General features: G+C 44.7%; 1 protein-coding gene across 1 annotated transcript in view; it reads left to right on the top strand.

The window, feature by feature from the left end:
- The first annotated feature begins 5,526 nt into the window (after positions 1 to 5,526).
- Positions 5,527 to 21,730, top strand: part of PTPRG (protein tyrosine phosphatase receptor type G) — a 415,686-nt gene continuing 399,482 nt past the window's right edge. The window contains exon 1 of the mRNA XM_074151513.1: positions 5,527 to 5,611. Within this exon, the coding sequence (XP_074007614.1) occupies positions 5,527 to 5,611 (85 nt within the window). The remainder of the gene's footprint in view (positions 5,612 to 21,730) is intronic.

Here is a 21,730-nt window from a genome sequence, read left to right as displayed (position 1 = left end):
ATTCAGCCCAAATTCATGCTGCCTACAAACCCTGCCTGTCCTTGAGTCAACTTTACTGTGTAGAAAAAACCTGACAGTTGTAGTTATCTCCCTGGCAAGCTGCATGATAGTGTTAAGAACATTGAGGCTGGATAGAGCCTTCTCAGTCAAAAGGATTTTTGCTTTTCTGCAGCTGATGTTCCCAAGACTTACGTTGAACTCAAGTATTATTGAAACCTATAAACAATTTTTTTGACTGACAATGAGAGTTCATAAGTCCGTTGTCTCATTAGTTTCCACCTTAAATTCTGCAAAGACAGTGTGCTCCTGGTGAGCTACTTACATGGTAACAGACGAGCAGGACAATAAGATGGGTCTTCTATGCTCATCCCTCAGCTCCAGTCATTAACATGCTCGCTCTGCTCACCGCTACGCTGATAATAGATTTTCTTCTTCTTTTCTTTTAACAGGAGAGGATTTGTGAATTAAATACACACTTACAGCCCTAGCAAGGTCATACCACAAGATTCTGAACTACAGTTGCTTTTGAAAGAGAGAAACTCATTGCTGATCAGTCTGACCCTCCACACACTTTTAGAGAACACAGTCATTTTGAGGCCATTTCAGGAGACAAAAGCGCTGTGTGACTTCAAGATTAAGATGAAGCTTTCAAGTAGGTATTTCAGCATGTGACCAAGTGTCTGTTCTGAATGATTTAGCCTAAGGGTACCCTAAGGTGGAGGTTCCTTTTATAGATCACAGGAAAATAAATGTATGGGTCTTCCAAAAGAACCTTGTGCAAAACCCTGTGGGGGACACTGCCCAGCCAGGACACCTTGGAGCATCACTCAAGTCAGCGCTGAGATACCCTCATTCATGGAATACCGGCACTGCTACAGATGTGCAGCCTAATAGCACTTGCAGTAATCTCTGACCTACAGCCTGTGTCTTACCTGTTCAGACGTGTTTTTTTTTCCTCACAGCTACTTCACCTGCCCTCCACCTCTGTTTCTCAGCAGGTTCTCAGGTGCCTTGTTAAGACTTTCAAAGCCTCACAGCATACCCTGAGAAGAATGCATCTATCCTGAGGCTATGAGAAAGTAACTCTGCAATAATATAATTTATGAAACTCCAAGTTCAGCATTCTTTTTTTCCTTTCTATGCAAAGCTAGACAGGAACTAGGGCTGCTGAATTAACCTGGAAGTTTATAACTCACACTACTTATAATGTGAACTGTAGCTGTTTCTCGGGTACTTCATGTTGATTTATCCTTTCAGGGCTAGATCCTCATCTGATATTTTCCTCACAGGTTAACTGTTCCAGTGAGGCTCCCTCGATGTAAATCAGTGAAAACTCATTCCTTTCTTTCTAAACACAAAAAAAGTGTAACTTTCTATATCCGATCTTTTTCTTTGATTTTTATTTCCCCAATCCTTTATATAGTCATTATAGATGTTAAGAAGCCTGTTTTGGAAATGATTAATGCTATTAATATTTTTCTAATTCAATAAACTCTCTCATCTTTGAACTTCTTGCAATATTTTTCTGCTTTCTTCAGCTTTCCACTAATTCAAACATATGACAAATGCGAGTCTTCGTTTCAGTTTTCTATTATTTCTCATGTCTGATCAAATAAATTAACAGACTTTCATTTCTTTCCCAGGAGTGATGCCCATATGTTGATGAAGGCAGCATAAAAATATTACCTGTTCAAACAGGAGGAAAAAAAAAGATAAAAGTTATCTTTTATTCTCTGTTCCATGCAAACCAGAGATGCTGATCCTATTCCTCTCACCTTGACAGCACCCACCATGTTTAATGGTAAGCATTGCAAGGTTTGCAGAACATCCATCAATCTGGTTTAACTGCACTGTATTATAATGTCCCTTTACAATCTCTTCATACAGTAGCAGTTATTTTAATCACAGCACAGTACTTCAGTCATTGGGAAAGAATCAGCTGTCCTATCTAATGTACACGCTCCCCAGTCACACGGCACCAGTCCGGCAGAGCCACATGCTGCTAATGCAGTTTTCTCTGTTTGGATAGTTAAAGATACATCTCCAGGCCAATTTGTACCTGTGTATTGTTGATAGACAGTGTGCCGCAGGCAAAGAGATACTGCAGGAAATGGATTCTCATTTAACCGTGTTTAATTTTGTTCTCTGGATCTCCATCATACATCTTTCCATTTCTCTGCCCACCCAAATTGCTAATGTGAAACAAAGCTACTTCCCTCACGACGGCTCCTAAACTGATGTGTGACGATGCAATGATTGATTTGCCACTCCAGCAAAAGTGGGTCATTGTACACCTTGTACCACAGCACACCGAACCAAGCCGTCCGTGCCGACATTGGCGTTTCACAGATTTGTTTTAAGAAGTTCAGACCTGAGGGGACTACTATGGATATCCAGCCTGAACGCTTCTGGGGTTTGATGGGAGCATTGCCGTTCTAAAATCTTCCTCAGCAGCTTACAGGGGACCGAAGTCACCTGTGCTCCTCAGGAGACAGTATTCTGCATCTTGCTTGCATGTTTGCTCTGAGGATGGAAAATGTACAATTCCTCCATTTCCAAGTTATGGGGGCCATTTCAGATTTGTCACTTGCCAGCATAGGAAACTCTAAACTAACACAAAAATATATTTTACATATAAAATAGTGTAATTAACAGCTTTTGCAAAGGATTTTGAATCAGTGAGAAACTCACTGATGCAAGCTGCTCCTTGAAAAAAAATCCGTTACTTTTTTTCTTCTTTTGTGAGATTGCAGTAGTGTTTAATAACTTTTTTCATGTAACGAGACCTGTTGAAACTCACTTTAAGATTGCCTCGTACAATACCAGGGAGCCATCATATGAAGAGGTTAAGTCTCAGTACTGGGGGAGAACCTGCCTACCTCCCCATTGCGTTAGTTCAGTAAAGTTAAGTATCAGTTGCTGAAACGGGAATATTTTGCAGATTTTTCTGGAGCAGCCCAGTAAGTAACTGAGCACAGATGTAACTGCAGAATCCAAAACCTCAAGGCAGGTGGGTATTTGGGTTTTGTTTTTCATAGGAGCAAAACATTCAGGGAAATTTAACTCCTCAAATTTTATCTTTGTTTTTACGAGAGCTGAAACCAACCTTCAAATCCCGTCTGTTTTGGGAGATGATTTAATGAACAATAAGTTGCATAAGAACTTTCTTTAGGGCCTATACATTTTTGGCTTCAGATAAATCCTTACGCCAGTGCCTTCTCCACTCTTTGCGCTTCTCTGAAGTGCAGAGAACATCTAATCAGGTCCTTAAATCCCTACACTGGTAAAATCCCTATTGGGATAAAGACTTTCACCCAGTAAGGACTGCACTCTTAACTTCCAACTGTAATTTTTGGCAGGCACAACCTGGGATGTGGAGAGAAAATCAAAGGAAAGCCTATGTAAATGCAGTGCCTCCTAATTAGGGGCGCTTTGGCTGGAGTGTAATCCACTGATTTGACACGCTGTGCTGTGTGGGGTAAACCTGGATGGACAAAACCCACAGCCTCTTCTGGCAACGTCAGAGCGTGGCAGTGGTAAGTACCCAAGCCCTGAGGGCTCTGCTCTAGTGATGCCTAAGTTGAGGCAAGGGAAGAGAAAATCACGGCCATTCCACTGAGTAAATATGACTTCTGAATTTTCCTACACTTTTCCTCCTCCTGCCGCCCATCTCCTCTCCTCTGGAAGCACCACAGATGTGGAAGGTTTGCAGGTAAGCAAGGAGGAGATGGTGACAGCAAATGACAGAGCCAGAGCTGAGCACAGCACGCACTGATAAACCCCTGCCAAACCCTTTCCCTTCTGAAACAGAATCCCCGTAATGGAAATAATTACCAAAGAAACAGACAAAAACTACTTCTGAATGAAATTTAAGCTTCAGCAGACCACAGAACCGCCAGGAAATGCCAAGTACAGGCAACCATCCCTTCATCCTAAATTCACACCATTCTCTGTATCTGTTTCCTGTGCAAAGTTATCAATCACTCAGAAACTTGCCGGGGGGAGGGAGCGCGCGTGTGTGTGGATCAGGATTTGGACACGGGGTGCCTTGGGACAGGTTTCACCTGACTCTGCAAAAATATCAGGCTACGATCTCATTTTGAGGGGGCTCTCCGGCAATACGTAGAATAACGCACAATACTGGGGGAAAGAACAGCAGTTTTGTGGGGCGCCTCGGGCAATGCCCAGAAGGATGCACATTACCGGGGGAGAAAACACGCTCTGTGATATTGGAGGGGTCTCTGGCAGTACCCAGTAAAGTACTGGGAGGGGGGACAAAAGCTGTATGATTTAGTGGGGGAACCTCTGGCAGCATTCGAAATGATGCAGAGTAGTGGGAGAGAAAAAAAAGCTGTGAGATTTTTGGCGAGAATTTTTGGTAATACCAAGCACAGCATTAAACAAACACACACACACACACACACACCAGCACAGCATTAAACACACACACACACACACACACACACACACACACACACACACACACAAAAAAAGAACGCAAGATCCCCGCATGGTTTTGTGGGGAACCTCTGGCAAGACTTGAGCGGACGGAGAAGAACCATAGGATTCTGGGGGGAAGGACACCTCTGACAACGATGCACACGGGGGGAGGGGAGGGGAGGAGTGGGCGACACGGACACACACACGACACGGGGGACGCGGACCCCCAACAGCCAGCCCCGTCCCCCCGCAGCCCGCGCCGAGGGCGGCACAATGACACCAGTAACTTCCCGCAGACGCCGCTCGGGTAAGGGCGCAAAATCCCAAATTCCGGACGCCAAATCACCTCTCGGCTCAACCACCCGCTTCCTCCCCCCCCCCCCCCCCCCCAAAAACCGCCCCCTCCCTCCACCGACACGCGCTCAGCGCGCGGGGCAGGGGCGCGGGTGCGTGCACGCGAGAGCGCGCCCCCGCCGCCGCCGCCGCCGCGGCCGCTTTAAGGGCGGCGGGGGCGCGCCTCCGGGGGGCCGGGCGCGCCGCCGCTTCGCCTCGCCGCCGCGCCGCGCTCCCTCCTCTCTCCCTCTCCCTCCTCTCTCCCTCTCCCTCGCCCCGCTTTAAAGTCTCCGCCAGGATCCGGGCTCGCCCGCCACTTCCTGTACGGCAGGATGGAGCGCGCCGGGGCCCCGGCTGACCGCCGCCCGCCCGCCCGTGCGCGGAGGCGGCTCTGAGCGCCCCGTCCGCGGCATGCCGCGCGCCCCGCCGCCGCCGCCCGCCTGAGCCGCCCCGCGCCGCCCCGCGGGGGGTCCCCGCGCCCCGCCGCCTCCCGCCTCCCCCCCGTGCCGGGGTGGGTTTTTTTTTCACCACCACCACCGCCCCCCCCCCCCCCCCCCCCCGCGTTGAGGAGGCGAGCGGGAGCCCCCCGCTTTCTCCCGCAGGAAGAGGGGTGCGGGGAGAAACTTATTTTCAACAAGTTTGGGGGGGTTTTTTCTTCTTTTTTTTTTTCTTTTTTTTTTTTTTCTTCTCCCCCCCCCCCCCCGTGCGTTAATTATTTTAGCCCCTCTCCCCTTTCGATGTGCGGCTTTGGACATGCGGAGGCTACTGCAACCGTGTTGGTGGATCTTTTTCTTGAAAATCACCAGCTCCGTGCTCCATGATGTGGTGTGCTTCCCCGGTGAGTGAGCGCGGCCGGTCGCCGGCGGGTGGAAAGCGGGGGCGGGGGGGGGGAGGTTCCCGGTGCCTCCGCCACACGTGTCCGCGACCCCCGTGGGGTCCCGGCGCGGCACTCCGCGAACGCGGAGGATGCGCCAGGGAGCGCGGGGCCCCGTTTTTCACGGGGTGGACCCAACGTTGGGTTTCCCCCCCGGCCCCGCAGCGACCACCCGGCTGCCGGCAGCGCTACCCGCGAGTGGGGCCGTGCACGGGCTCGGCTCCGCGCTCCCGGCGCCGTGTCCCCTCTCTCCGGTGCATTGCAGCCCTCGGCGGCGTGGGGCGGGCGGAGAGGCTCCGTGCGCGTTGCCCTTCCTTCGCGGGGCTGCCTGGGGGGGCTGCCTTTGTGCTGCGGGACTGCCGCCCGCCGCCCCGAGGGGAGCGGGACTCCGCGCTCCGATCCCTCGCTGCGACCCCTCGCCGTTCCCCGCCAAGAACTTAGTTGTGCGGGGCTCTCTGCCCTCCCCACCCCACTCGCGTCCGCCGTGGGTGTCTCGCCGTGCCGGCGTGCTGACCTTGGCAGGGCGGGGGGAAGTGTATGCGGGGGAGCGCGGGGCTGCGCACCCGCTCCGCGATCTGTGCGGCCACCACCCCACACCCGTGGGAGAGGGGTTATGCGGGCGCGGGGGGCACCGTGCTTTCCACCACCACCCCCCCCTCCTCTCGCACCCCGTGGCTTGTGCCTGTGCATCGCTCCTCGCTCCCCCCCACTGAAACGCAGGGGCTGGGTGGGCTCTTGCATCGCGGTGGGACCCCGTGTGTTGTGTCCGCGTCCCGTCCCCCCCCCCCGCCACGTCCCCCCCTTTCCTCCCACGGGAGCGCCCCCGGCCCGGGGGAACTCGCAGCGCCCGCGCGGGGCTCCGGCTCCCGCCGCCTCCGCCGTGCCCCCGGCCGACCGCTAGGGGCGCTGTCGCCCCGCCGGCGCCCCCGCGGGGCCGCGCGCCCCCCTCCGCCGCCGCGCGGCTCGGGCCCCGCCTGCGCGCAGCCCCCGCGGAGCACCCCCGGCTACTGCTTTTAGTGTGTCGTGTCCCCCCCCTCCCCCCCCCCCCCCCCATTCTGCGGCTGAAAGGATCTTCCTGCAAACGGCTTAGCATCCTCAAAAGCGGTTTATTTATTTACTTTATCCCGGGCTTTCCCCCCTTCTCCTGGCGGTGATGGGCGGTGGGGTGCGACCTGCCTGGGTTGGGTGGGATGTGAGCGGGGCGAGTCCCCCTGTCCCCCCCGTGAGGTCTTCGCCTCGCGACTCCTCCTGTCCCTTCTGGGGGCTCCTGATGCAGCCCGGGTCATCGGCTGCGTCCAGGTGTGCAAGTGTGAAAAGAAAGAATTAAATTGTGGAAGCTTTATAGGAACTTCCACTTCTCTTTCTTTTTTTTTTTTTTTTTTTTTTCTTTTTTCCTAAAATACACTTTTTTTTTTTTTCTGCCCCCAAAGATGGCAATAAGCAGACAGACCCGTCATATCCCAGTCCTTTCAGCAGCTTCTCACATGGTAAAATGATTTAAAGCAAAAAGAAAATAAGTTGGAGAGAGGGTTAATACCTCTGCAGCTCTTGAAGAAACATTTATCTTCTTTGTATTGATTTCTTCTCAATTTCAGCCTCCGAGTGAAGCCTTTCTCTCTGGTTCTGATATATATTGTACAGTAATTACATCTAGAAGGCAGGCTCCAGGAACGCTTCAGGAAAACAAGCTATGATGTAGGTTTAATATGACAGTATTGTACGACTTGCTGATTTAGATCAGTGATGTTTGAATCGGCTAATATTTGCATTATGGTTTGACTATAAAGATGAATGCAAGCAGAGAGTAGTGGGTCTATGGACGTTTGCTGTATGTAGGTAAAGTCTTTAAGCCGTAGAACGGCAGTGTAATACTTAAGAATGTTTCAGGGCTGTTCATCGCTAAGGGTTTGCTTGGAAAGCAAACTATTTTCCAGAAGGGCTTTTATGCGTTTAGTTTCCTTACTGAGCTACCATGTTAGACCTCAGTGACTGGCATACTCTTTTATGCTTTCTTCTGAAAAAAGCAGTAATATCTGGTGTGTGTGCGTGCAAGGTGGTGGTAAGCGAAGCATTGTGATAAACGGGGACGCTCCAGACTCTGATCCTGTACATCAGAGATGCCCGAGGCAGGAAAGCTGCAGGGAGGATCTCGGTGGACTATAACAGGACATTGCTGCTGACAACATCCAATGGCAAATCATCGGAATTTGTGTTGGCGGGGAATCCCGGCTAGATATTAACCATTTAGTATCTACCACAAATGTTTCAGTACGTTTTCATAGCATTTTCTAGAGAGGATTAGAGAATTAAGGTATTTGTGATTTTGTGTGTTAATTTGCAAGCGTCTTTCTTCCCTCCACTTCATATCTAGCTCTCTTTAAATGAAAGAGAGGTCACTATTTATTTCCCCCCCTGCAGATCACTTTACTTTGTGAAGAAACATAAAGGCTATTTTTTTTTCTTTTGTTCGGCAGCAATAAATGAACCATGTAGAAAATAAGACTTTGCAGTATTCCTTTGTTAGGAGGATTGTAATAGGTTTTCACTGTTTAAGTAGGTATTTTTGTTGCTGTTGCTTTGGTTGCAATAAGAGGAAGGAGTCATTCTTGCACAAAAAAATAAGTGGGTAAGGTTTTGCTCTTTCTGAAGTGTTAAGTTTAGTGCATTTCTCTGTGGGCTTGTCACTGGTAATTGCATTGCTTAATAAATCAAACTAAGACAAGGTAAGAGGTTGTTTCCATGGGGTCTGTTTGCTCATTAATCTAAATTCACAGTACCAAAAATCAGTAAGACATAAATATTAACGTTACTGTGATATCCTTCTTAAGTAGTTTCTCAGCCAAGAGAGGATAAATATTTTTTTGTAAAGGAAAAAGTACACATTTGTGCAATTCTTAGCTATTGCTGTGACAATCCTGTCATCGAAGGAGTGACGATTGTTAGCATTCTCTTAGGCTAGATGCATAAATGAAAGTAATTTTCTTGAGTCTAGATTATCTCTTTGGTAATGGATCGAATTGTTGCTGACCTGGTAACTGCCTGTAAATGGGTTTTGGATTTTGAACCTTCATAGTTCTGAGTTGAGAGTTAATTTTGCCTGTAACTGTCCTCTGCTTGGAGGAAAAATATACTAGGAGCTTCTCACTACGAACTAATCAAATGCTACTTCAGATATTTTTTTAAAGGTACAGAGAAGATCGGCTTTGTTTAGTAAAGATTTTACAGAGGAAGGTGCGTTGTGCACGTAGAGAAATATGGAACGTACAGGAGAGGGCCCTCCAAGACTTTATTTAGTCCTGTGGCTTTTATGAAGATGACACTTCTTACATTTTAATTATCCCTTATTTCCAGTGCCTTTTTAAAATATGCTTTATGTTACGGGAAGTTGCTAATGGAGTTGTTGTAGATGAAGATTGTCAAATGAGCCTTCCCAGGCTGTAAGAGCTGAGCTTGCTGTTATGCTTCTGGGGGCAAAACTCAAGGGAGAGCTTTGCTATCCGTTAGCAGGTTTACAGGAGCTGATTCGTGGTTACCAGAGCTTGGACACAGCTTTCAAATGTCTTCAAGTAGTCAAAGGAGCTGTCTGCACTAGCAGCCACAGTAAGAGGCTTCCTAAGTTGGGGAGGGAGGAAGAGGCATCACAGAAGGAAGGGATTTCAGTATATTCAAAAAAGAAAGGAACACAATTTGAGGGTAACTGAAATTCCCACAGTCATATTGGGGTGTTTGCAATGTCTACCAAGGCTGGGGACATTGCTCTGCTTGGAAGAGTGAGGAGGATTTTTGCCTGTGTGTCAGAGTTAGGGGATGAGCGAGCAGTAATAGAAATCCTATCTCCTCTCCCTTTTTGTTTCGGAAATGGGGATGAAAGGGTTTTTGATCCTGTTCAGAAAATGGATATCTTGGTCAGTGCAGTGAGGAACTTCTGTGAGTCTAGCACTGAGATGTCATGTTGCTCACCTGACCCTCCAGCATCCATGCTGGGAAGCTCTGCTGAACAAATAGGTCCAGCTTGGTACCATAAAAATCACCGAGAAACACCTATTGATTCCAGTAGGGTGATGGTTTCACTTCTAAGTCTTTGCAGGGACCAGTGTTGTCTGAAGCTATGTATGTGCACTCAGTTAAAGCTGTACCGTTATCAAATTGTGCAAGTTTAAGAGTTGGAGTTTGTTTCCAATTACAGAGAAGACAGATAACAGTGAGGACTCCATCCATCTTATGATCAGTGCTCAAGGACTAACATACTTGGAGTTTTCTGAAATAAGACGTTATTAACATTGACTCTAATTTCAATGTTCAAGTTTCATGGTTAAATTAAAGAAATTACTTCAAACTATTAATCTCCGCTGTCCTTGGAAAAAGTGCTAATCATTTGGTTGCTGCTTTTTAGCAGCCAAATGAACATGTGGCACGATGTGCGCTGAAGCCTAAGGGTATAGTAATAACACTGTACTTTAGTTAATATGTAACTGTAATCTGAGAAATTATGAAAAAATGAGACTAATTTCTGTTTGCCTAAGTTCCTGTGCTTCCATTTTTAAAGATCAGAGTTGGTCCTGCATGTTGACAAAATTGTATTTACTTATATTTACATGCCACGCTACTTAAAGTTTAATTCTAAGCAACAATTCTTAAGTATTTTAGGAAGTGGAATCTCACTGGTAGAGACAAGTGTTCTTAACAGATATGTAGTCATCTGAGGATGCAGATATGCACCAAATAGGTTAATTTATGGTTTTATGTATCCCTTCTGGGGACTGCTTGCTGCGTTAGGTGCCTAAATATCTTTACAAATTTATCCCTTCTTCATGAGGTAAACTCCTGTCAGTGTTCCTTCCAAGTGAAAATTGTGGACCTGCATCTTCTTGCACCAGGTTGACAGGAATGTGACTTCCATCAATTGCCAGAGTTACTCCCCGGAAGAACTGGCCTGTGTCAGCTTTGTAGAGACATGCAGGGGTTGGAAGCAAAGCAGAGAAGGAAGATTTAAGTTAATGCACACACATACTAAGCAGAGGAACCTGGGAAGTGGCCAACTGGAGATGCCCCACTAGAGAATAACTTTTGATCAAGGCAGCTAGTTTTTACATTTGTGTGTAAATAAACCTTTAGAGAAAGAAAAAAAAATCACAGAAAAGTGATCCTTGGTTGCAGTTGATCTTTCCATTACTCAACATTTGAGTTGATTGCAATGTAACAATCATTACATGTTACATTGATGTTACAGGCTGCAGAAATACATCCACATTACTTGCCCCGGGGCAAGTCAAACTGGCTTCTTTGTTTTAATGCCGCTAACACGTAGTACACATCTCCAAAGTGATGTTGCCTCACTTCAGTGAGGACAGGTGTACTCTTAGATAAATCAAAGCTACATTGATCATGTCTTCAAATGCTGGCTTTTCATTGTACCATGTCTTTTTAAGGTACAGCTGCCAGGACACAGTGCATTCCTGGTTTGTGCTGTGAGTTGTCACATATATGTAGCCTGAGCAGAGGCTCTTTCCACCCAGAAAGTGAACTGATGAACGACGGTGTAGATAGTGCAATACTCCATGGATATTACAGAATCACAGAATGATACGGGGTTGGAAGATCCCTCCAGATCTCTAGAGATCTAGTCCAACCCTCCTGCCAAAGCAGGTCCACCTAGAGCAGGTCTTGGTTCACTTCTCCTTTTCCCTGATTGCCCACAGTATTAAGGGGAAGCTGAAGGAAACACTGGTGGTGAATGAACTCCCCAGCTGACTGGAGGAGGAGGGAGGACACAGGGCAATAAGGAAACTAAGACGTTTGTGCAATCACTGTAAGATATGTTTTTATTACACTGTATGAGCTCACCTCATGGCAATTTGAATTAATCTTCAGGTGAACTATGGTTAAAGTAAAATCAGTTACTACATGGCCTTGTTTTTTTTTTTTTTTAATGTGGTTTTATTATGCATCTCTGAGTTTGCTTGGGAGCTGAAGTACTAGTGTTCTTAATTATCAAGTCATTTGAATAATGATGAACCATTTTCTGGAACTTAAAACTTGACCGCATAGTGCACCTGCCAGCAGGACTGACACATAAAATCTCAATTGACGTGGGTGTTGCAGTTTTTCTATGCATAAATGCTGCAGTGATGCCTGAATATGTTTATCCTGGGCCAGTGCCTGCTTTGAGGTCTTTGCATTCACAGCATGGAGGCCTTTCTAAAGAAAATCTAGGTGTTTTGAGACTTGGCTGCTTAGCTTAGGAAAGCTGCTTTGAAAAATCGTTTTCTCTGCTTGCAGATACGTAATGAATGAGACCTTGAGCCCTGAAGAGCTGCATTGGTATTTAGGCACAAAATGTGGGATGTTATTTGGTCTTGTGGCAGCTGTTTTGTTCTCTTTTTTGAAATAAAATGTGCCTGTCTTCCTGACAGAGTGCTGTTAAAGTTCTTCTGTTGGGAGTCAGTTTATTCTGCTGACAGTAAAGGAAAGCTATCTGATAATTCCTTGCAGGCAAAGCGGACAGTTGTTCAGTTTTCTCACACTTCACTCTTTCCATCTCCTGTTCCTTGCAGGAGGCTTGTAAGAGACATAAAAAATGCTATAAAACTTGCTTTAATCAAAGCAGTGCCTTGCCCTTTCCTTATTCCTAGAAAAGCATCTACAATTTGCATTACTGTTTTTTAGCAGTCTGAAGTCTTGGTCAGTTTGTCAGACTGGTTGAGAAGCAGTGTTAGTTGTCCCAGGCTGGAAGAGAACTTCACTATAACAAGTGGTGAACACGGAAAAATCAGGATATGAAGGGAAAATCACTTGTGCCAATACTGGATAAGCTATTTTTCTACTGCAGAGGTAAATAGAAACAGTTCTGTCCTGGCCCTTGCTGATGCTGAACAGTAAGGAAGTTACTTTCTTTGGGCCTCATTCCATGTCTTTAGAACAAGGATGTCTGTGAAGTAACCGCTGCACCACTGAGGACCAGTGCCTGCCTTTGTGTCAATTTGGGTTGCTTAGAAATGCTCTTCTGTTAAATCTCTTTTTTGTTGTGGTGGTGGTTTTTTTTCCTTTTTTTTTTTTTCCTAATTCCCCTTTTGGATTTTAAAATAAGTCATTTTATATCTTAGGAGGTAGTGAAGTTAGTGATACACATCTCAAAATAGATAAGTCTTGGCCAAGAGCTACTTAGAGTAAGTTTGCTGATTATTTTTGGATGGATGTATGTTTGTATGAGTGTCGGTTTAGTGGGCTCAGCATGAGGCTCTTGTGTCCATCCGTCCTCCTCCCCTGCCCCTCCACCCTTTGGGAACTCCGAGTTGAGACAATAAAGTTACCTAGTAGCTTTCCAATAATTAAGTACGGATCTTCGCTGCTATCACAAGTGAGTTTAGGGATTAAATTTTCAATAGATTTTCATTGGTATTTTGATTTCTAAAGTGCTTTCAGACTTCTGGAGATTATGGTATAGACTTACTGAAGTCAAAGTAGAAAGGAGTGTTTGTGAGCCACAGCTGTCTCTTAAACGCTGCAGCCATTTAGTAGGCAGGCAGAGAGAACCAGTTGGGTGTTTCTTCTTGTTGGCCTCCATCCTACTTGTAACTAGTTTGCTTATTATTCTTATAGTGCAGTAGCTCGTGTATTTTGTATTTAAATCTATGCTTAAAATACAACTAAAATTTGCCTGTTGACAGCAGTTGCATCATATTTTAATTGGTGAGAATTGCTAATGGGGTGTTCAGGTTCTAAAATTAGTTGTTTATTTTTCCTTTCTTCTTTGCCCAAGGGTTTTGCATCAGATTATATGGCTTCTGTATAACTGTTTGTGTTCCAAAGCAACACCTTTGTGCGGTTTTAGCTATTTAAGTAAGTGTTAAAAGTACAGGCTCAGTGACAGCAGTTTCAGAAACTGACTTTTAAAATGTGTTTCTTACTACATTGTTTATGTATTGTAAAGTGATTCTCTTTTGTTTACTGTGAATTAATTCACTGTTATCTTTGTAAACCTGAGGTGTAAAATGTGCAAGTTCATAATGTTTTATCTTGGCATAACGGCAGGTCCTCGGCTGCTGCAAATTGCGATAGTACGATTGATGCGACTGTTTCTGTGGCAGCTTTCACCAGGTGAGATTTGCACCGTAACCCTCATCACGACATTATTCTGAAAAATGACCGTGTATCCTCTCTTCAATATTTCCGTAGGCTGGCTTTGTGTCAAAGGTGCACAGTTTTGATACTCTCTTTATGCTTCTTGGAGGGTTTTTACTGGTGAAACGCAAACCAACTTCTTTATACGTTTCTGATTGCTGTGAAGCAGAGGTCTCCGGTGCTTCGATTAAGATTTTGGCTTTCTGGAGGGATGCTTGACATGTGCGTCAGTCCTTGGAATTGTTCTGTTGCGTTGTACCTAGGTTTTTGACAAAAGCTGTAGCTGTTGCAAAGGAATTTGTGAAGTTTTCAAAAATTCACAAGTTTTCACAGCTGTCAACAGCTGTCAGGTTTTTTTTTTTAAAAACGGTTATTTGTTTGATGCCCATTTTGAAGCAATACCCAACTTCTTTTGCTTGAATAAAGTAGTTACAAAAACAAATGAACGACCAAAAAAAGTAGTTGGTTGTATTATTCATTGTAGCTGTGAAGCTCAAAGTACAAATATGCAACCACTTTAACAACTGGCTTGTATGTTTCGCTTTTCTCAACTAAGAGCCCTCTGATACTTTGTTACCATGAAAACACTTACATATTACAATAAAACCACGTTACAATGTCCTGATTAAGGTAGTGACCTGAACTCCACAAGCCTTTTGCTGTCAGATTTAATCCAGTCTTTGAGTAATTTCTGTTACAATCTTTTTTTTTTTGCCTTTTCTCCAATTTTTTTCAACTTATTTTTTTGAAGGGTGCACACCAGAGCTGAATGCTGGTTTTAGTCAGATCATATATGCACGATGCTATTGCCCTTTCTGTTTGTCCAAGGATTTTCGGTGGCCTATTTCTGCCACAGCAAGAAAGCTCATGTTGATTGTTTGCCTAGTATGACTTCTAGATCGTTATTGGATTCAGTGCTGAACAAAATAGTCTGCTGTTCAGTGGATGTGGTCTGGGTCACTAATTCTTAGGCTTTTTAACTTAATAAAATAAACCCTTTGAATGGATTTTTTTTTTTAATGTGACTTTAATACAGCTATAATGACAAGTTAAGCAATAGAAAGGCAGGCCTCTTTGACTTAGGTCCTCTGGAGCCTTAGTGTCTTAGATGCCTCCTTTGTTCTAGTTTTGTTTGTTTTCTTTTGTAGCTCAACAGTTTTTAAGGGAGTAGCAGTCAGTGCATCCCATAATAGTCCAGGTGCCTGTTATGGAGTTATCTAAAATGCGTATCCTAGGGTTTGGCTTCAGTTAAGCATTGAAAACTAAAAGCTTCACACATCTCCAGAACATGACTGTGACTTGGTCACAGTTATCACCCTTGTGTGATAACACTGACGTGCCTCACAGTTGAGCTTCATCGGAAACTTGGAGTGGGGACTATGATTTGTAACCCCAAGAAGGCCATAGATTTCTCAGGAATGTGTGTTTTCCCCATCCATTCCATCACCCTGTAAGTGTTACTCATGCTGGTTTTGGTAGCAAGTGTTTCTTGTAGTGTCCTCATTTTCTTCTACTGCTGGATGCAGGTGAGGGGACTGGATATTGAGCTACCTGCAAGAACTTAGAAGATCTTCTCTGTTACTGTGGTCCTGTTTCCGTTAGGGTGGTCTCCCTTGGATGCTTTTAGCTTTCCACCTTGGTGGTGTTTGTTTGGGAAAACTTGCACCGTGCACTAAATGAGGAAAACCAATTCCTTCTCCTCCAGCTAATATTATCCTGTCTGGGATGAGGCTGGTGTCCATGAAGGTAGATGAAAAGGTAGAGACCCTTACGATTTGAGAGGGAGTCCAATCTTCCAAATGTGGGAGCCTTCACTGCAAACCACTGAGAATCACAGAATCTTCTTGGTTGGAAGGGACCTTTGAGATCATTGAGTCCAACCGACAGGAAAAAAAAAAAAAGAAAACCCAACAAAAAACCCCAAAAACCCACCACAACACCAAAACCAAACCAAAACAAACACCCACAACCCCACACCACACCCACCCACAAACAGACGCAAACCAGAGAAGACCTGATCCATACCGAGCAGCTAATATTGAGTCAAGTTCTGACATGCCGAAAGGATCATAGACTTAATCGTACTTGATCGATACTGATAGTTCTCGTGTGCTTCAGGAGGACAGAGTGCAGTCTGAGGCAGGCAGGCCCGTGCTGCCCGGAGAGCTGGGAGGAGTGCCTAGGCGTTCTGCCAGGAAGGTTCTAACTAGCTTTTAAAGTGATGGAGTAGATCACCAGAAGTCCCTTCCAGCGTTGTTCTGTGCCGCACATGTTCGTACTGTGTCCCCAAAGCCCCCGGTTGCACCCGTGGCCCCGGAGACTGGAGGGGTAACGCGTATCTGCAGCTGCTGCAGCCGACGGGAGACTCGTGGCCAAAGAGCCTCTGCTCTGCAGGGGAGGGGAGCCTGATGCCCGGTGTTATTACTTGCTAGAGCGTGAAGCCTGCAAGTAATGGTAATACAAATGTATTTCAATTTGTAACCTGGCCTTCTGTATCGAGATTGGACTACTTCTATTCTGTTGCACATGTGCATCACTTGGGGAAACATGCTGATAGTACTTAACATTTAATTGCTTCTCTTGATTTTATTTGTAAATTAGAATCTAGAGGATCTGTAAGGAAAAAAAAAAAGTATAGCTTAATTGGACAACATTTTAGAGTAACTAAAAAAAAAAAAAAAAGACATTTAGCTTTCCAGCTTTTGGAGCTGAGACAAATGCAAACTTACTTATTGATCCATACATATGATATCATATTTTAACTACTGTCTAAACTAGAGGTCATCTCTATACTAGATTACTTAAGAATCTGTCTATCTTATCACATCTTGTACTCATTTATAGTTGTTTCCATTTCTGGCTTTGTTGGAGAGACAGCTAGTGTTTCAACCTAAATTAAAATCAATAAGAAGCAATTTCGTTTGTTTTTTAACTACTAGAGCAGGCTTTTTTTTTTTTTTTAGTAAACCTCTGTATGTTCGACCAAGTCGCTTGGTTCTTTCCATCAAGATAATTGCCAGACCTCATTAATTCCTAACTTTTGCATATGTAGGAATGGGTTATTTTGCAGTGTACCTAACAAAATGTCAAATATGATTTAAAAATAAACATTTATTTTAAATCATCACTGAGAAATAAATGCCGTAAAGAATACTTGGCAGTTAAAAGTAGTTTAAAAACATCTTGAGGGGAAGCATATGCTTGGGGGCTGTGGTGAATGCTGTTGACCCAGGAGTCCTGCACTGGCAGGGTAGCACAGGCTTTCCCTGGCACATCTGGGCAGTGTTCTGCAGGGATGGCTTCCAGTGGAAAAAGCAAAGCCTGGGTCTCTATGCCTTCAGTCCTTGGCTTGGATATACCTACATCACACCAATTCATGTAAGCAGCTCTTGTCATGGTGTCAGCTGGCTTTTACCACACAGCCAGCAGTTTGCCAGCAATAACAATTAACCTAGGTCAAATTCAGCATGGAATTCAGGCTGAAGCAATGCTGGTACTTCCCAGATAAGGCGATGGTGAGCCATAATGTAATATTAGAGTAAGTATCTGAGGGTGATGCTCTGATGAAGTGTCCATAATAGGATGTGTAGCTGCTCTGGTGAGTTGGTCACTGGGTGCAGGAAATCATCCTCTCTAGGTTACAGTACAGGCTGCCCAACTGGACAGAAATGGACACATTTCTGTGTAATGGTTGTCCTCTATGTTCATGACATACATGAAGGTTCAGTTTTCACTGGCAAGGCTTCCTGTCACTGATGTAGGTATCCGGTTGCAAGAATTAGTTTGTCTTAGGAAACAGCACTTCCATAAAGGGTAGACCAGATGCTGTGGTGGAGAACCTGGCCCTTGTGTGGAAGCTTTTGGTGAAGCGTTTGCTCTACCTCTTCTGGATCAAGTGAAGTTTGGCATCTACCAGTGTTGGGCCAGTGTCTATATGAGCATTTATACTCTTCTATGTCTTATTTTAAATTGCACAAGGTGAAACTTTAGTCCCTGGAAAAGTGAATATTTTTCTCAGGTCATTCTTTGGGTTGTTGTCATCTTGCCCAGCGCTTCTCATAATTTCAGAAATGTTTAAGAATGCCTGGAAGGCTTAGTTCCAAATACGAGAACCTTTTGGGTGATCTAAATCTCATTTCGTGTTTGTGTTTAACTTTCCTTTGAAGATTGTATTATGAGCTACCTGTTACTTTAATCTCTTGGGTTCTTTCACCTTTTCTTTTGCTTCCACTTGTTTTGATTGAGATATGTTAATGAGTCAAGGAAGAGAGCAAACCAAGGGCAAAAAGAGGCAGATCTGGCTACCTTGGTAATCAAAGGGTCTGTTCCCTTAAGTAGACTGCTAAACCAGTGTTCTGTAGGAACAAAACATCATTGGTTACTAGATGACAGTGATGGAGAGCACATTTCCTTTATCCTTGAAGGCAACTTAAGAGTTGTGCGTGAATTGCTTGAATTTGATATCAAAACAGCAAACCATTTCTTTTCAACTTATCACTTAGAACCACACAGGAATTTATGTTTATGCGCCAAGAAGCCAGCTGTGTTTAGAAATATATGAATGCACACAGTGTTCTGGGAAAGTAAGGTAACAGTGACTTGTCTCCACACTAGTGACACCTGTCGTAAGTGAATTCTAGCCATAGTTCAATACTAGGAGTAATACGTTACAGCACAAACAGATTCCCTGTCAAAAAGGTAATTAATACCTCATGTCAAACACTATCTGCATGTACTGCTTTCTCTATTTCATGTTATTAAGCAGCGTGACCTTTTCTCTTTCAGCAATTAGCTTTCAAGGTCAAAACCAACTTAGGAAGAAAATTAACTTTTTTTTTTTTCCATTGGATCTGAGGAGTCTTATAGTTTTGCAGTAGTCTTGATTATGCCTTCACGCTTTACAGTTTTGATTGCTATCTTGATCAATGACTCTTCATTTCTGTAGTTTGAGATTGCATTCCCCTGTTTGCTTCTGTATTTGGGAGACATCATCAAGCATTTTGGGTGCAGGCTGTGTCTGCAGAGCCATATGAGGCTTGTAAGATGCACGCTGTCTCAATGGGTAACAACTCCAGCTTGTCTCATTTGCACTTTATTAGTAACAAGTTCACTTGCTAAATAATTCTGTTCAGATCTTCAGTTTTCAATTTACCTGACAGTTGTGCTTTCTGTTGAACTGAGCCCACTGTAATAAAGCACTGCTCTCTTTGCAAAACCAGATGTTTCTAAACTGCATACACCGAGTATGAGAGACAGGGCTTACAGTTTGATTTGCCTTTTTGCTTCTATTTGTGAAATAGAGGCCATCCTGGAGTTTGCTACATTTGGTTGCATTCCTTGGAAATAACGTTGGAACACCTGGGCCTTACTAAGAGTAGTGTTTCCTGATGAGCTGGAAATATCTGTTATCACTGACTGTCTGGGCCATACAATCCTGAGCAAAATAAAGGATCAAAGCCAGTAGCACTGTCCTGTCTGTCCTGGAAAGCTGATGAATTGTTCAGTCCCTCCCTTGGTGCCTTTTAGTGACTTCTGCTGTGGTCGATACAGGCAGCATCAACAGAAATTGGACCCTTTTGCTAACTCTCATGCTTGCAAGTAAAATGGAGAAAGCTTGATACGTTTTGCTGCTTAAGCCCTTGCTGTCCTCACACACGTGCCGTATGAGAGGCCTCCCTACAGTTGGCATTAGAAATATGCGACTGCTCTCCTGCCTTCCAGGATGACACCTCAGTGTTGTTAAGCTGGTTGTGTAGGAGCTAATGCTGTGGTTTTGGATATATTAAAAAAAAAAAACCCAAAACCAAACCAAAACAAAAAAGGTCCAGAGATCTTTCAGCTGGACTGTAAGGATAACACGCTGTTAGCGTGTTTAATAGGAAAAGCTAGGCCCTGACAGAATTAAGTCTGGCCAGGGACATCAAGGGCAACAAGGAAAGCTTCTGTAGGTATGTCAGTGATAAAAGGAAGACTAGAGAAAATGTGGGCCCTCTCTGGAAGGAAATGGGAGACCTGGTCACCTGGGATGTGGGCAAGGCTGAGGTGCTTAACGATTTTTTTGCCTTGGTCTTCACTGGCAAGTGCTCTAGCCACACCACCTGAGTCGCAGAAGGCACAGCTACGAAGAGCTACAAAGAGGATTAGGGGCCTAATAGAACATTCCTCTTATGAGGAAAGACTAAAAGACTTAGGTCTTTTTAGTCTGGAGAAGAGAAGACTGAGGGGGGGATCTGATCAATGCCTATAAATACTTAAAGGGTGGGTGTCAAGAGGAAGGAGTCAGTCTTTTTTCCGTGGTCCCCAGAGAAAGGACAAGAGGTAACGGGCACAAACTTGAACATAAAAAGTTCCATCTAAACATGAGGAGGAACTTCTTTACTTTGAGGGTGGCAGAGCCCTGTAACAGGCTGCCCAGTGGGGTGGTGGAGTCTCCGTCTCTGGAGACATTCAAAACCCGCCTGCATGAGTTCCTGTGCAACCTGCTCTAGGTGGACCTGCTTTGGCAGGGGAGTTGGACTAGATGATCTCCAGAGGTCCCTTCCAACCCCATATGTGAATCTGTGAAAGGCAGGAACAGTGAGAATGAGGAACAACCCACTGTAGGAGAAGATCAAGTTTGAGACCATCTAAGGAACCTGAAAGCGCACAAGTCCATGGGACCTGATGAGATTTGCCCACTTGTCCTGAGGGAACTGGTGGATGAAGTTGCTAAGCCACTATCCATCATATTTGAGAAGCTGTGGCAGTCTGATGAAGTTCCCGCTGACTGGAAAAGGGGAAATGTAACCCTCATTTTTAAAAAGGGGAAAAAGGAAGACATGGGGAACTGCAGACTGGTCAGTCTTATCTCTGTGCCCAGCAAAGCTAGAGAGCAGATCCTCCTCAGAACTAGGCTAAGGCAGGAAAGATGGGGAAGGAGTCTTTATCAGGGAGTATGGCAATAGGACAAGGGTAACAGTTTTAAACTGGAAGAGAGTAGATGTAGATTAGATATTAGGAAGAAACTCTTTTCTGGGAGGGTGGTGAGGCACTGGAACAGGTTGCCCAGAGAAGCGGTGGATGCCCCATCCCTGAAGGTGTCCAAGGCCAGGCTGGATGGGGCTTTGAGCAACCTGGTCTAGGGGGAGGTGTCCCTGCCCATGGCAGGGAGGTTGGAACTCGATGATCTTTAAGGTTCCTTCAAACCCAAACCGTTCTACGATTCTGTTTTGTATCTTGCCCTTACTGGTAAGGAGGATGCTTGGATGCTCTAGGATCAGTCTTCCTCTCTGTCTGGCCTATTGAGTACTTTTGAGGTGCTATTTCTCATTCAAATTGCTGTATATATATTTATGTATGAATACTACTGCTTTTAAAACCTGGCATAATAATAATTAGGTTTAGGAATTATATACCCGAATAGTTTCTTCCATTAGTAAAGCAGTTAGTAGGTGGATTAGAATGAATGTTCAGCAGATGTTGTAGTAGTGGAGTAGAACTGACTTCACACTGGGGATTCGTAATGTGTGTCTGAATCCATGCTTATAGACAAAATTACGAGATGAGATTTTTTTTTTTTGGATGAATAGTCTTGTCCAAAGAGCAGATGAGACTACTTTATAGGGTAGGAAATTTCTTTGGTAGGTGATACTTAAGTCAGATAGCCTTGTGATTCCTTTGGCTGAAACGTGTTTAGCTCATGTTTTCTTGTAAGCTTTGAAGCTGGAGAGATATATATGCATAAAGAACTGATAGCATTTGTTATCGCTGGAGTTGGAGTGGTATGGAGAAAGGCTGTATTATATAGTAACAGGCAATTAGTTATATGGGTCTATTGGTTTTGGTCTGGAAAAGACCCTCGCTCAGTTCAGTGGAGATTTCTACCTTGAGTGTGATGGTGCAACTTCAGATGAAATCTGACTAGTGAGTGATTTATTGCAATGTTGACGAGAAAAAAGTATCTACTCCAGGATACGTTGATAG

Source organism: Numenius arquata, chromosome 8 (assembly GCF_964106895.1).
Source record: "Numenius arquata chromosome 8, bNumArq3.hap1.1, whole genome shotgun sequence".
Lineage (NCBI taxonomy): Eukaryota > Metazoa > Chordata > Aves > Charadriiformes > Scolopacidae > Numenius > Numenius arquata.
Note: the sequence above shows the minus strand (reverse complement) of the source record. Positions and strands in the feature narration are given on the sequence as shown.